General features: G+C 35.2%; 2 protein-coding genes across 7 annotated transcripts in view; one reads left to right on the forward strand and one right to left on the reverse strand.

Annotated features, from left to right (window-relative positions):
* LOC109843397 (probable phospholipid-transporting ATPase 8) overlaps positions 1 to 8,673 on the forward strand; it is a 27,568-nt gene extending 18,895 nt beyond the window's left edge. The window contains exon 11 of one of the 2 annotated variants that reach the window (XM_020412330.1): positions 5,548 to 5,941. In XM_020412330.1, coding sequence (XP_020267919.1) covers positions 5,548 to 5,568 — 21 coding nt within the window. In that variant the 3' untranslated portion in view covers positions 5,569 to 5,941. Of the gene's footprint in view, positions 1 to 5,547; positions 5,942 to 7,981 lie in introns of those variants that run through there. The other variant, XM_020412329.1, reaches the window with a different exon arrangement.
* Positions 9,623 to 16,540, reverse strand: part of LOC109843398 (phosphoglucan phosphatase LSF1, chloroplastic) — a 22,305-nt gene continuing 15,387 nt past the window's right edge. For 3 of the 5 annotated variants that reach the window (XM_020412333.1, XM_020412331.1, XM_020412334.1), the window contains 4 exons: positions 15,873 to 15,984; positions 15,584 to 15,696; positions 13,981 to 14,128; positions 9,623 to 9,906 (listed from right to left, as the gene is read on the reverse strand). In XM_020412333.1, the coding sequence (XP_020267922.1) occupies positions 9,787 to 9,906; positions 13,981 to 14,128; positions 15,584 to 15,696; positions 15,873 to 15,984 (493 nt within the window). In that variant the 3' untranslated portion in view covers positions 9,623 to 9,786. Of the gene's footprint in view, positions 9,907 to 13,980; positions 14,129 to 14,361; positions 14,546 to 15,583; positions 15,697 to 15,872; positions 15,985 to 16,540 lie in introns of those variants that run through there. The other 2 variants (XM_020412332.1, XR_002247667.1) reach the window with 2 other exon arrangements.

A 16,540-nucleotide genomic window follows, 5' to 3' on the forward strand; every position in this document is an offset into this window, starting at 1 on the left:
GACGATGATTGCAGATGCAGTGCATTACGACAAGCGGTGTCGTGTATGTTAATTCCATGTATATTTCTTACACAAACCCCAGAATAATTACATCCGATCGCAGTCTCATGGCCATTCGAGATGTTGGGAATGGATGTCATCAGATCAATTAGCCTACCGTTCGCTAAAGACCATCGATTCATTTTGGACATCACCGACTACTTCTCGTTCAAAGAAATCAAAGCTTCTAATGTTATTAAGCTCTTGAAACACCACGTTATATACTGATTTGGTGTCCTTCGTAGGATTGTCCACAACAATGATCCGCAATTTATCAGTCGATCATTCTTTAAATTTTGTAATAGCTTCTAAATCCAAGATGTGGATTCTATGCCATACAACCCGGCTGCTAATGGTACGGCCGAAGCATTCAACAAGACCATTATCAAGCTTTTGAAGAAGTTTGTCTTGTCTAACATACAAGATTGGGACGAGAAACTCGAAGAGTGTCTTTAGGCATATTGAACAACGGTGCGCACTCTCACGAGCGCTACGCCCTTCTCCTTGGTATATGGATGTGAAGTTATATTACTACTAGAGATTCAAATTTTATCATTGAGAACTGATGACGACTGAAGAACACTATCAAAGGCGTCTCCAAGAACTAGAGGCGCTGGACGAGTTGAGACTAAAAGCTCAACAACGAATTGAAATGTATCAATCTTGAAAATCAAGAGCTTTCAACAGGAGAGTTAAAGAACGATTTTTTAAAGAAGGAAACTTGGTCGCAACCGTTCATCAACCTATAATCATGACACACAAGACTAAAAGTATGTTTTAACCCAAATGGAGAGGCCTATTTGTAGTAGAGACAAGCTACTCAAATAAGTCATACCGCCTAATCGACCTAAATAGTAACATGCTGATGACACAAATCAACGAGAAATTTCTCAAGAAATATTACCATTGAATTGAGCTTTTTTCATCTCCACATGAAATTATTGGTCATCTTTAAGTTCTCATCTCTGACTGCGAGAATGATTTTCCAAATCAAAAACTATCACAATTCAATCTTAACAAAATTCCCCCGCGAGTTATGAAGTTAACATCATACCTTTGCTTAACCCTCAGTATCCTTCACCATCATCGTGTTAACAATACACCTCTGAATGATTTGCATCTCCTCAAATTTTACTTATTAACCCTTCACCTCTGTTAGTCCCATTCTTCCAAAATCGATTGGTTAACATTACATCTCTATCGATATTTTTCATATCGTTAAGTTTAACATCACACTTAAACAAAAATTTCCCTTGGACTCCCTTGAATTCGATTGGTTAACATTATACCTCTATCGATTATTCAATTTGACACGTTAATGCTACACCTCTATCAAATTCCTCAGTATTGTTATGTTAACATTAAACCTCTAAACAGTACCCAATTTACAAACCCGATATGTTAATATTACCCCTCTATCAGTATGACTCTGTCGGTTGGTTAATATTACATCTCTGTCGACTTCTTTCTTTACATAGGCGAGTTGAATCTCACAACTCAATCACTTTGTCCCCTTAGAGTCATTAGTGATTCTAAATCTCGTAAAATATGTTAATATTACACTTTTGTCGTTCGATTCTAAAATCTAGAAGCAAGTCCACTAGTTGCCAAAGAATCTGGATCTCTTCTGCAGAGCCACTATTAACTTGGGCTAATTCTTGCCTAAGCCACTTGATCCTGACTTCTTTATCAAAAAGCAATTCTGGTCAGGAAGGAGCAGGGTGAGACATGGGAAAATAAAGATGAATGAGATTGGAAATGGAGGAGGCTATTTATAAGACTTTTCAACCAACTTTCCCAAAACAAAATTTACCCTTACGAGAAGTGATTGCATTGCTTAAAGAGGCTAAAAGATAACCTAAAGAGTAGGTTGTTCAACGAATCTCGCTCGAATTTTTGACTGCCAAGAGAGATCTCAACCGCAAATCAATGCACGGATCAAATAGCGAAAGTCTTGGTGATCCTCGCTAATTGGCGAACTTCACTCAAACACTCAAAATTGGGTTCCGAAATTCATGGCTAGGGGAACACCGCCTAGTATAAGTTCCCTGAACCTCAGCCCAATTCAAGGACGAACAAATTTCGTTCTAAACATAAAATTGGATGGATTTTCTACAAAAGAGCATGCAAATGTTGCGGAGTATCCAACCAAGATGAATCTACGACAAAAGAGACCATGTTTAACAGTATACCTATGGCAACCAAGTAGTCAAATGAAGACAAATTCAACCCAGGTAAGGCAACCCAAGCTATGTTCAACAGTACACCTTTGAATATTACCTAAAATATTTCGACTTCTGCTACAAGTCAAAGGCAGGATCTTGAAAACTTTGGGGGGGGTCTTGTAGATGGTCAAGATATACTCTCTCGGATCAATACTCAGTCTAATATAAGCTTAAGAACTGCAGACCCATTAGAACACTTCATGTGAGCCAAATATGTGCCGTGATGAAGCTTGCCTAAACCATAGCGAGACTTGCCAAAGCAACAATGAAGCTCACGCTCAAGACCAAGTCAAAGTGAAACTCTAAGCGAATTTCGCCCAGAGTGAGCCTTGCCTAAGCAGTTCGCGTAGGCTATGTCACCCACAATTTAAGCGAAGTTCGCTAAAACGATCTTTGCTCATGACCGTTGTTGGCAAATCTTACCCATGACTTTTTCAAAAGTTATTTTTGTGGAAATGATTCGCTCCCATTATCTCCTAAGTTAATAACCACTAATCCACATTTAATGGTCATTAACTCTCTCTTAGCCTATAAAATAAGAGAAGATTGCTTATTTTTGAGGACTTTGGAATAGATATCTTCATTAATCACCAAAGAAAGAGGTCAGAGATCGAATTTTGGCTTCACTTCGGCAAGCTTCTCAAAATTAGCAAGAAGACTTATTGCCTTCCTCAGACAGTCAGCAGAATACAAGAACGACGCTCCATCGGCGTACAGAAAAGAACCCAACTCAAAAAATTTCTTGTTTCTTTGTAACCTTGAGATTGTAACCTTGAGTTGTTTATAATTTTAAAACCCGAAACAACAATACCAAAAAAACTTAACTAAAAAGTGGGTTTGGATGGTTGATTGCAACAAAAAAATCATTTGAAGGTGGTTTATGTATACATTAACAAGACGGTTTCTATAGAATGAACTTATTTTAAAGATGTTTTTCAGGGGGGAAACCTTATATTTTAATTGTATAAATTTAGTTTATTACAAACTCAAAATATTTTACTTAGATATGGAACCTATAACAAGATAACTATATTAGAAATGTCAAACTAAAGTAAAACAAAGAACTACTAAAGAGTGGGGCTACAACCTATAACCAATATAGAAAAACCCCGTTTTGGAACTCTTTTCAACCTGTTTGAACACGTAATAGAGAAAAAATGTTATATAACTTAGGTACAAAGCCTATGTTGCATTTAACGTAGAAAATAGCACCAAAAATTGTGTTTTATTTGTGTTACGTTAATCATTAGTTAACACTGGTTAAATTTAGTTAAATTGAAGATCAGATTTGGACTCGTGGTAATATTTCTACCGTTCAAACGAGTATCACGCTACCAAAATTAGTTCCCAACTGAATCTCCTGGCCCCAATTTCATTCGTATTAAAAGCCCTAGCGATCCTCGGACCCACCTCTACTGCTTCCATCATATCCTCCCCCTCCACATCCTCTCTCTTTTGATGAAGAAGCCTCTCAATCTCTTCTTCTACTCACGCCTTTGATGAAGACGAAGCCTCTCGCCAATAACAAGGTTCTTCTCGTCCTTTATCTCCATCGATGAAGAAAATCATAGACCTACATCCACCTCCGATGTCTCTCCAGCTCTAATCTTAACTCCTTTTGATGAAGATAAAGTCTTCTAAATCCTGGCTCCTGCAACTCTTCTTGCCCTCCTTCATATTTGAAAATTCTTGATGATTCTGATTATTAAAATCATTATGAATAGTTTGTATTTATAAAATATCTAAATAATTAATAAATAAATAACCTATGTCATTTTGTAATTTTATAGAAGACATTTTTTTTCCTTTTCTTATATCTTTCTTTTTTTTCTTTGTAGAACTTTCTAAAACATGACATGAACATATGTTACAGCTCAGTAACTAATGACTATTATAGTGTATATTAGTAGGGACACAAATATGGAATAATAAGGTTATTTCCAAAAATATATAAAAATAAATTATAAGGGACAATAGTTAGAATTCCAATGCTTTCCAGTGTAAATATTACCAGTATAGTATTTCTAAATTCTTAGCTTGAAAACAATTAAATATAATACATGGAAAACATTTAAAAGATTATTCTTTATAACATTATCTAGAAAAATGATCAATCAAATTGAAATATATGTCATAGCCAATTCCATATAATGTATGATAAAAGATCACATCTTAAATAACAAATATTATAAATTTTTTACAAAAACTAATGAAAAGTTACGGTATTAAAGTGCCCCTTTTTATATGGAAGCAGAAAGCTAGAATTTGTTGAACATGCAATGATGCTAGTAAAATATATAAATATTAGCGTGCTAATTCTTTTAAACCATCATACATCTTAAATAACAAATATTATAAATTTTTTACAAAAACTAATGAAAAGTTACGGTATTAAAGTGCCCCTTTTTATATGGAAGCAGAAAGCTAGAATTTGTTGAACATGCAATGATGCTAGTAAAATATATAAATATTAGCATGCTAATTCTTTTAAACTATCATACATTTTTATGACTTTGCTCTTCAGTTTTATATAAAATATTAGACATTATTTAAACTTAGTTTTATACAAGTCAATATTTTCTAGCATTTTCCACTATATTCATGGTGTATAAACAAAAATAGGTACATATACAGAAGTGTATATGAAGTGTAGGTTATATGTCCAATATATCATGATTAAAATTAAAAGATATATTATATAATCGAGAACAAATGTCAATAAGTCTATACACATATCCAATGAGCATGCAAGAAAGTGATGATGTCTGGTGTAAGTGTGTCAAGGTATGGGTATGACTTCATATTAGAAGTACTCATGCTACATAGTTCTCTTAAAATAACTTTACCATTATCTAGTTGGAGACTAGAGAGTACAGTCTATAAAGCGATTGACATGGAAAGTTCAACAGACATTCTGACGAATAAGTAATCCAAGAAAATGAATCTTACAATAACTATAATTTTCTAGTCAGAGATTAGTGGCATACATAGTCTATAAGGTGCTTGATGTGGAAAGTCCAATAGACATTCTGACATACAAGTTATCCATGAAAATGAGTCCACCCTCAAACCATAATGTAGTCCATTTGTTGTTTATATTAATGAGAGGTCGATTGTTAATCGCAACTGAGACAATCTCAGAGAACATCACCGGCATCATGGACTCTTTAGTGGTGGATATATCATTAGCTTAATAAGCAATATCGGCGAGATAATTATTGAGAGACCTAGTTTTAATTGTATCAATTTACAGCTTGATGGAAAAATTTCTTGTTCCTTACAGATGGAAGAAGTCAAAAGGTGATCACACAAGATCATGACACTGGTATTACAATTTCATCGAGCCAAAAAAGCTATAAAAGGTATTGAAGGGGCCTCCCTGAAATGAATTAGAGAGACCAATAACGTACAAGTGACCTTTGTTAGGATTTGCAAACAAGTCTTCTTGAAACCTAGATATGAGGAGCAATGCGGAGTTAATAAGTGTGTTTTAAGGCCAAAGATCTTGTAATTTGATAGAACAATATGATAAATTGGCCTCTGGTAGGTGGGAAGATGACCCCAATAGGAAGGATCTTACAAGATTATCTCAAAGTAATTGGCGGAAAAAAAACTTACAAGCTCACCTTGAAGAACTACTGCCTCAAATGCAGAAAACAGCAGACTTGAGGGAGTTTTATCAATAAATAGAGCTTAGTTGTTTTCTTTCTGTTGTATTTTTGTTTTTGAATGTATTTATGCATATTTGAACTCTCATCGTTAATAGAATATAGAATGTAAGTCATTCTATTGTGTGACAAAAGTTGGATTAATTAATGACCTAAGATTTCAATTTGGAAGAAGCAATTAAGAGCACAAATTCTTATTGTCCATAGTCCTAGAACTTAGTAGGTGTCTCCAGTTCTCACGTACATTGTTGAGGGGGCCTAGGGGTAAGAGATCTCCAGACTTGAGCTTTGTCATCATCTATGGCCCAGCCCAAGGGACTTTAGTGGATAAGAGGTCTCCGCACCTAGGCTTTCTCATTGCCCACATTCCTATGTGACTAGTGAATAAGAAGTCTATGAACCTACGCTATCACGGATTTGGATCCTCTACATTACCAGCAAGTAATGGAGAGATCCCTGTTTTTATCATAGCTGTTAGATTTGTCTAATGATGGTTATGATTCATTCTAAGTCTAATATTCAGTATATCCTCTATGAGTTGCACTCATTCATAATTTACAATTAAAGACATCACAACCGCGCACTAAAATAAATCAATGGCTATGGTAAAAGTAGTCGTTTGTCCACTACTTTTTGGCAGTAGAGAGGATCTGAATCCCAATTTCTCACAGTTTAAAACCCAAGAAGCCTAGTGGGTAACAAGTCTCCGAGCCTGGATTTTCTATCTCCTATGGCGTATGATGTCCATTAGGTAAGAGTCCATTGACCTCGATTTTGTTGCCTTTGACCTTCAAAGTCTATCAAGTAATAGGCCTCTGGACCTTGATTTTCTGTAGCATTTTCTGTAGCCTATGACCTCCGAGATCCGGTTAGGTAAAAGGTCTTCAACCTGAACTTTGGAGCATGAGCTTGAGGTCCATTGGATAAAAGGTCTTTGAACTTGGTTTTCTTATTGCTCATGGCCTCCTATGTTTGTTGGATAAGAGGCCTTCGGATCTAGATTTCTTATCATCCATAGCTTCCGAGCTCCTTAGGTTAAGGGGCCTCCTGCTTAATTTCCAAAATCCATAGTTTTGCAAAATCAGTGTAAGCAAGATTCTGAGTCTGGCAACGAACTCCACAAGTTAGTTGAGCAGTCATCAATCAGTAAGTGAACTTTCTTCTTGCAAAAGGTGATTCAGGATAAACTCCTCTAAAATGTGTAGTCTTATGATGTAGTTTCTCTAGTGAGGCTATGCCAGATTTTACATTGAAGTTCCAATTTACTTTCTGTTCCAGATCTCTTAGTTGGTAACATGAATGATGGTGTCATTTCTTTTTTGGTTCTGTTAGTGTTCTCTGACTTGCAAGCTCTATCCTTTTCAGTATGCTATTCAACAATTTTAACACGCGAATGCATCCAATGTTTTAAATATCGGTCGATAAATTGATATTATCTACGATTTATCGGTTTTGGGGGGCTTTCCGCTATGATAAGTTCGATTCTAAATTGGTTGTCATTTTTGGATGTTTATCGCCGATAATGCAGCGATAAAGTGAGTTATCGGTCGATATTGTCGACCCAAAAATCGGAATTATCGATCTTTGGTTTGAGTTTTGATTTCGGGCAATGGACACCTATTCAATGCGCTTTAAACCCGACCCGACCCGACCCAAGTTTCTTCCATTAGTTAATAATGCTAAACATAATTATTTACATTTTGGTATATTTATATTTCATTTAGTATGGTTAGATTGCATTTTAGAATATTATATTATGTATATCATCATCCGATAAAGTCACTCTGATAAATACATTTTAGAATATTATATTATGTATATCACCATCCGATAAAGTCATTCCGATAAATACTACTTACCCCCGATATATCTCCAATATCCACTATCCGATATGGACTTTCACCGTCCGATAAATCCCTGATAACTGATATTTAAAACCTTGAATGCATCTAAGTCCAAAATTGCCAGATGAATGTAAAGTTCATTTCCTTTTCTCTGGTAGTGTTATCATGATGTTCTTGAAGAAATAACCTATTCTTTTGCTTACAGTTCCCAATACTACACCAGGATGGTGTGCACAATGTTTTCTTTAGCTGGTTGCGGATACTTCGTTGGATGATCAACGGAGTCTTGAGTTCTGTCATAATCTTCTACTTGACGAGCAACTCGATCCTTGATCAGGCTTTCAGAAATGATGGTCGAGTGGCAGGAATTGATCTCCTCGGTGTCACAATGTATGGCTGTGTTGTTTGGACAGTGAACTGCCAAATGGCTCTTTATCTCAGTTATTTCACATGGATTCAGCACCTTGTTATCTGGGTTAGCATTGGTTTCTGGTATGTATTTGCGGTGATTTATGGGCTATTGCCTCCGTTTGTATCCACAACAGCATATATGGTGTTTCTTGAAGTTGGTGCCTCGAGCCCTCAATATTGGCTTACCACTCTCCTGGCCGTCATCTCGGCTCTTTTCCCATATTTTCTTTATTCGGTTGTTCAAACATTATTCTTTCCAAAGTACCATGATCTTGTTCAAAGAAAACATTCGACAGACTGAGTGAACTGAGGGGCCTCTCATTTTTGCTGAAAGTTTGGTGATGAAGCGATATTTACATAAGTGAATGACTCATTCATATTGCTAAAAACTCTGATTGTATAGAAAATTATTACAAAGATTGCTTTCTGTATCAGAACATTGGAGGAATTTAAGCATCAAAATCTAATACATGTTCAATTTAATTCTTGGATTTTGGACGGAGTGGAACTTGTCCTGATATCACATTAATTATTTCCATTTTTTTCACAACGGTTGTAGTTCAAATTGCAACAAAAATTATATTATTTTATAAACTGAAAAATAATCAGTATTTTATAAACAGAAAAATAATCAGTATAATTTACTAAAAGATTACTGAAAGTTAATGATACTTCTGTACTTAAGCTTAGATTAGCTGGCAATACAATACTGTTCTCATTCGAGTCCTGAATACAATAGCCTTGTAAATAAGTTAATGATACTTTCAGTACATGTCTATTTGAATACGAAAAAGCTGTTTGGCTCGCGCTTTAACGCGCACGCANTGTGCGCGTTGGCTCACGCGTTAAAGCGCGAGCCAAATAGCGCTGCTCATTTGAATAAGAGCATTCAACTCCAGCACTCGTAAGCTTAGGACAGAAACTTATCAAAAGATTATTATCTGAAGGTCAAGTCCTCACAAGAGATTCACCCACATCAAGCAAACTAGCAGTAGAAAAGATTCAGGTCCCTGCGACACTTTTGATCAAGAAGGTGCTTTATTAATTTAAGGGTTAATTGCAAACAGACCCCTGTAGTATCACTAAATTGCAAAGACACCCCTATACTTCTATTTATCGCATATTGACCCATATAGCTCTACTTCTTGTGAATACTCTCTGCAGTATTAGCCCAAGCGTGAATACACCATTCTATAGTGAACTCTTTTGACTATTTTGAAAGTCAAAAAGTTAACAATTGGGCGTCTATCCTCACCACTCGACCTATAGGGGGTCTATCCACCTTCTCAAACATTTCAAACAATTTTAAGAGCCAAAAATTTTCACTCGAGCTGTCTATTTGCAACAAGGAGACCATAGGGGGACTATTCGCAACAAATAGAACTATAATAAGTCTCTTTGCAATTAAGTGATACCACGGGGAGTCTGTTAACCCTTAATTTAAAATTAATTGCCCCAAATTTTATTGAAAATACAGATGAGTTTTACAGTTTCTTGGCCCCATTAATACAAATGCTTAACTTACATGCATTTTCAGTCGGTCGCAAGACCGCCCCCCGGACAATGAGAAGGAGATACAAGTTGACGCGTCCTATTCATCTATTTCGGAGTCAGCTTGACTGGGCAGATAGAAAATGCAATCCGACGTGCTGCAAAAGCTAACAGGAACCTTTCGTCTTCAGTCAGTTGTCGTTCTATCACCTTAACAACTGTTGGATCCTGTAATTGATTTCACACATGATGATACATATAAGAAACTACAGATCAAACAAACTAAATAGATATCCACACATGAAAACTAATACTGGTTTTTGATGCATGAGCCAACTATGTGGGTGGATAAAGATTGCGTCGAGAATTTTCCATATATACTCAAGCCAGTAAAGACATACCAGTATGGAGCGCACGTGCAACATGCCTGCTCTATTCAGTTGTCGTGCACTCAAATTTCTATTAGTCTAATTGCTAATTCTACTCTTAGTTTGCAGGTTTAATTTTAACATAACTTAAAAATTGGAGATCCTAATAGCACTTTCAATAATTTAGGGGATTAATTTAAAAATAACATAGACGATGTCAGGGACCTAATAGTAATTTAATTGATTTAATGGTACTACTGTCAAAAAAGACTTTCTCGTGGCTTATTTTCACCTTGGTACCTAAAGCTTTGGCACCTTTCCACTTTGATGTCTCAAAATGTTTCTTTAACACTTCGGTACCTAAAACTTCGATCCGTGATACTATAAAGTTCCAAGCACATTTAACTTTCATACCTTGTCCAGTCTATTAGATTTTTTGTTAAATTCATATCACGGCTTTAGCTAGTGAATAACATATAATACATCTGGATCCATTTTACCGAAAAATACCTATAAGCATGTGATAAAAAGTACTTGCAGAATTGTTTTATTCATCAATATACGTTTATGAGCTCCAATTAGCATTCTTTCACTCATAATGTTTGAGAAATATATAATTTTCTATATATCTTCTGTTCACAATTAAAAATAGAGGTAAAGCTTGGGGTTTGAAAAAAGAAACCTTTAATACGTTCGTCAAGCTTAAGCAAAGCAAATATAAAAAAGCATTGCCACGACATCATCTATGTATTCCAACTGCACACAGGTAATGGTTTAGTTGCATATAATATTGTTTGGTTAATTAAATCAAAATTTAAACTAATAATTAGTTCCTATTTAGTAGTACGCTAGCAAGTCTTTTTAACATATAGCCAACCAATTATATATCCACCTCTACGTGTCCAGGGGGTGTTAGTATGATATGCCCTAGAGACCAATCATAGAGATGATTGTGTTTAATTTATATTTATGCAACTTCTATGAATAATCTGTTATTCGGTCCCTTGAATAAATCACTTATTATGGATCGTTAAGTATGTGACTTGAATGTGAAACTCTGTAATTAGATTATGATGTTATTCTAAGTAGTCCTTGTCTTTTTTCATTGGTTGGGACACTAATGATTTTATAGGCAGTATGTGGATTGATTGATGATCATGTTACTAATGATTTTATAGGCAGTATGTGGATTGATTGATGATCATGTTTCACGGATCATGGATATGAGATATCAAGTCAATCATTGATTGATGATCATGTTTCACGGATCATGGATATGAGATATCAAGTCAATCACATGGGTATATGTTGAACATGATACTGGACTGACCCGCTATGAAACACTGCATGGATTATGTGTCATCAGTAGGTTTCATACAGTGGTTATATTCGGTCTTTTGACCTGAGATTATCACGGTTTCTTACATGAGGATTGTATACTTTGATGTTACCAAACGTTTTCCCTAAACAGATAATAATAAAGGTATCACTTGTGTATGCTATGAATCATGCAGAGGGATGTGAATGGTCAAGATGGAATTTGTCCCTCACATTTATCATATAAATGAGAGTATGATATCTTTGGGCCCCTCGAAAAAGATAGACTGAGCAAGTGCATGGCCATGCCTAATTAGTTGAGAGTCAACTATTGAGAAGTCAGTCTAACTTCAGGTGCGAGAAATTAAAGGTTGAACTGTATAAGGTTGACACGCTTCCTGCCTTGAGTTCAATCAAGATATCTAGTGATGAAGAGACCGACATATGTCCATTGTGAACTAGGTTTCGTCTGAGATGACCTTTACATGATTTGGGTAGTCATAATGTCCTGCTAGGGCCCACTTATGACTTGTGGGCCGAAAAAGTATTTTGCCTCACTACCAACATCGTGTGAACCTATTGGGTCGCACATAAGAACATGTTGAAACATTATTAAGAAAGCCCGCATAAATTTAGTCATATAGAGATATGATTAGTTGTGAAGCTATTGAGTAATTGGATAAGGATTGATTTGATTAATCACGTTTGAAAGAAATACTGACCAAGTTCAATGAACCTATCTCCTAGCAATCAAATTGATATGATCAATCACGGTTTAAATATATGATTTGAACAAATTATATTTTGAGAAACCGTCTGATTGGAATCCCGATCTCTTTACGGTTTGAGAAACTACCTCACAGCCCTATAAAAAGGGGCATGGGATGGACCTTTTTTGATTATCCCACCGTGCTTCTGAAATCGTGAGGGAGAGAGAAACTCCAAAGGCTGTCGTCTTCAAAGTGCTAGCACACTGACGTGCAGAGTTCCAACAAGTTCGTGTGGATACTAGTAGAGGCGTCGCTTCAATTGTCGCGCAACATCTCAACGAGTACGCAAGTCTTTGTTATTTATCTGCACGCTTCAGGTAATTTTTATCTTGGATCTTCTTCTACGTATGGATCTTAGGATGTAGGCGGTCAAAAAATTTTGTTTTAACTGCATATTAGTGTCTACTTTCCTAAGGGAGGCCCACCATATATTGCGGAAATGTTGCGGAAATGAAGCTGGCTCCACAAAACCACCAACAAATATGTAGGATGACACAAAACAAACAAGCAGAGAGGTGCTCGCTAGCCACTTTTTAATAGAGTATGATATGAAACTTTTGAGCTGCTAGGTGAAGCAGGCAGCTCTGGCGAAAACCAAATTGAGTTGTTAGGCTCTTTTATATGTAGTAATAAGTTCTAATATTATAAATGTCACCCTTCTAGCTAATGAAGTCAAATAGAATGTTTATATTTTTATTTTCCTAGAGTCTTGGTTTTTGGGAAAATTTTGGATGAAGCCCTCTTTGAGTATGTACCATGAAGATTTCACGTATGAAGACGGAGTATTCACTAGAAATAAGGACAGCAGCGACTCATGAAGACATGAAGTTTGGCTCATATGATATCAAAAGCAATTCAGTTTTCTGGTTGAACTATAAACAGGAAGTTAACAGCTCATCTTAGGTCATCATGTAGAAATATTTACCAGTCTGCACCTTACCTTGATTGATAGTTCACACTAGTCCTTTTTTCCACACATTACTTGTAATATTTGTTTCAACATGTATATAAATTTTATTATAAAAGGGAAAACGTATCTCCACGGATTCGTCAGAAAAAGAAACGTAACGCGTTGACAACCTTTTGTGATGTCCTTCATGAAGTAGCTGTTTGTAAAAGTAGGTACTTCCCTCAAAGTGACTATTGACATTATGGTCATAACCAATACTTTCAATAATAAACTAAAATATTGTTACAGTTTTTTGACTATCAATTCTTTGGGAATATGTTTCCTTTTAGTTCTTTGACATATTTTGTGCCTGAGGGAAGATTGTGATTCCAAACATTTAAAAAATCCTCTTCCTCATCAGAATCTCTGATATTGGGAAATCTACAGGGTACTTGTTTGCACAAACTTAAACTATAAAAATGGAAGACAACTGTCCAGAATAGTATTATGCAGGATCCTATTCCTCTCAGAATAGCATCTAGAAGGAAATTGGCACCAACCCATAAAGGGCTGACATTATTTGTCAGTTTGTCATATAAAACAAGTCAGAACTGTTGGACATCTTTCAAAATTTGTTTCATGCACCATGACAAACTTTACTTTCATGGCAAATGCTAAGATGACATGACCCTTTTTTTCTTATAACTTCGGCTTACTAGAGATAATGTTTATTGAAGTTCACAGTAATGTTACACTAGGCAATTTTCAGATTAAAAGTATGAAATGCAACTGGCACTATCATATAAATCATGAGAAAATAAAGAATGATTTTATATAAAGTTGTGTCGTGATCAAAATGACTAGAAAGATATATCGAACATGAAATTCAAGTGACAGAAACAACACATATCAAAATTATGTTGGCATTTCCATGTTGAAACTCAACTAAGTAACTTACCTTTACCTGTAGCTGAGTAGGAGCAGGTTTAATGCGAGCAACATCACCAACTCTAATTACATTGTTGACATTTCCATGTTCATCTGTTTCAGTTGGTAATCCTGATGAGTGCCTCCATTGTCCACCAACAATGAACTTATAGTTGTATCTGAACGAATAGGTAATAAAATAAAGATAAGCTTAAATAGCTTTAAAAAAAGTTAATCGTATTGCTAATTCACAGTAACCAGAGAGGGTTTATTGCAGTATGGCGGTTCATTCACAGGGAATAAGTAATGGATGGCTAATGTTTATGCAATCATGAACAAAAATCGAAGAGTAATAACTAAATAATGTTTTTAATATTTTTTGTAATACAATAGATGAATGGTGTATAATTACCTCAGGCTCAGAGGCCCAGTTTTTGAGGTTAGGCTTGGACATCTCAACACCAACTTTGTCTATCACCATTATTTCTATGGAAACATTACTCTTGCTACAATGCCTCCTTAAGATTGGTATGATCACACAGACAAGGTCAAGACAGCATCATAACTTGCTTATATCGGTACACATGTACATGTGCCTGTGTGTGTAATATAGCATATGTCAGTATGGTTTCAATGTGTTTTGCCCACTCACAAGTACTGGCATAAAAAGGATATTAATTTCAATGTGGGTGGATTAAAAACAAGGTGAGAATAGCAAGGAGTGGGATAAAAACTGTGAATATCAATTATTAAAATTTTAAGTTATCTTTGTATGATCTAAGTATGTTTCCTAGTATTTTCTGAGTATGTAACTAGCTCGAGTCAGATGTCTCCTTAGATCAAGATGCACATATAACCCTGTCATGGACCTTTCTTATACAAGCCGAATGAAAAATGACAATTGAAGATCATTTAGTTTGGTCTGAACCTAAATGAATCACAAACTTTAGATATGAAATAATATAACATACTTCAGCTATCAAAATAGATTCAGTGAATCCATCACTCTCAACCACTTATAAACTATTTATTAAACCCCAGAAACATTCTAAGCTGTCAGTAAATTCCAGTTAAAAAATTTAACTAATTTCAACACTTTGAAGTTTAACACTATCAAATGTTCTGTAAAACAAATAGATGCAATATTGGATAAAAGCTACATTAAACTAATTGAATGTGTAAGCTATCTTATTCAAATGCTTTGAAGTTTAAAATTACCAAATGTAAGCCACGTACTCCTTAGATATTTGAGTAACGACATAGGTCATATATAATAAGCATGATTAGCATGACACTTCTAAATAAAAAAATTCTAATCTATGCTCACCCGTGAGGAAGCTTTCTCTCATAAAGATAGTTAATGACAATCAGAACTGAGTCTACAAGTCTTCCAAACAGTTATTTTACAATCTAACCAAGTTGATCACTAACATAGTGTCAAATAAATTTTATGTAAAAAAAAAAAAGACTTCACAAGAAGTTGTGGCTAGCGAAGTAGAGGAATAAACAGTGTTAAGTATGACCACAGTCAATTTAATAACTACGCAGTTCTATAGTAAAACAAAAAGAGATCCAATAAAAATTCCACCAAGCGTTAACTAATGCAGATAAAAGAAATGAAATAAAAGGCATACTTTCCATGCCGAAGTCTAAGTTCAACTTCATATTTCGAACCGCCTTTGTGCTCTGCCTTGACAGAATCTTTCCAATTGCCTGTGAAATCACCAACCAAATATACCTCCTCTCCCTACAATAATGAAATAATAAGTAGTCACTAAATTAAGATGTTTGAGTAAGCATATCAATTTTTTATATTAAAAAAAGGTACGGCATTGATTTAACACTTAACACACCATTCAACCTTTTATACATTAATATAAAAAAGAAGCACAAGAACTATCTTCAGATACAAAAAGATAATACCTCCCGGGACCCATTATTCCATACAAAGTTCACTGCGTGTGTTGGTGGTCCATCATATTTTCCATTTTCCACCATGGCAATAAGATCCCATGTTGCCCAAACTATAGCTGGTCTGCAAGCAAACACCGGCACTGATGAAACAATATAACATAAATAACCAATGCACATGCAGCTTACACTAAATGATAACTATCAAGTATAAGCAAACAGTTCTAAAAAATGCCATCAACAAGATCAGCAATTAGTCAGCACAGTTGATTCTTTTTCATATAAATCCAAGAAAATTAATAGTTATCTTCTAATCTTATTCCAATCAAACATATATTTGAGCCCATATTTTGGTCAAAGATTTGGAACCAATGTTCACTTTGACTTGAATATAAATGGGTCAGGCTTAAAGTTCAAAATAGTATACCTGTAAGAAAACTGGATCAAGTTTAAATTTATCGCCAGATCCTAATGCAGGATTAGTATAAGGAGTTTATCTGAACAAATTCATAATAGAAAAGAATCAAGTAAACCAGTAAGCATACTCAGTTGAATCCTGATAAAATAGATTCCATGATGAGTAAGTTGAACATATTTCTCGGAAGACGAAAATAAATAAATAAATAAAGGCCTGCTAAATGGTAAAGGATGGAGTTGTAAGTCCAAATTTGAGTCATCCC

This window comes from Asparagus officinalis, chromosome 5 (genome assembly GCF_001876935.1).
Source record: "Asparagus officinalis chromosome 5, Aspof.V1, whole genome shotgun sequence".
Taxonomy (NCBI): domain Eukaryota; kingdom Viridiplantae; phylum Streptophyta; class Magnoliopsida; order Asparagales; family Asparagaceae; genus Asparagus; species Asparagus officinalis.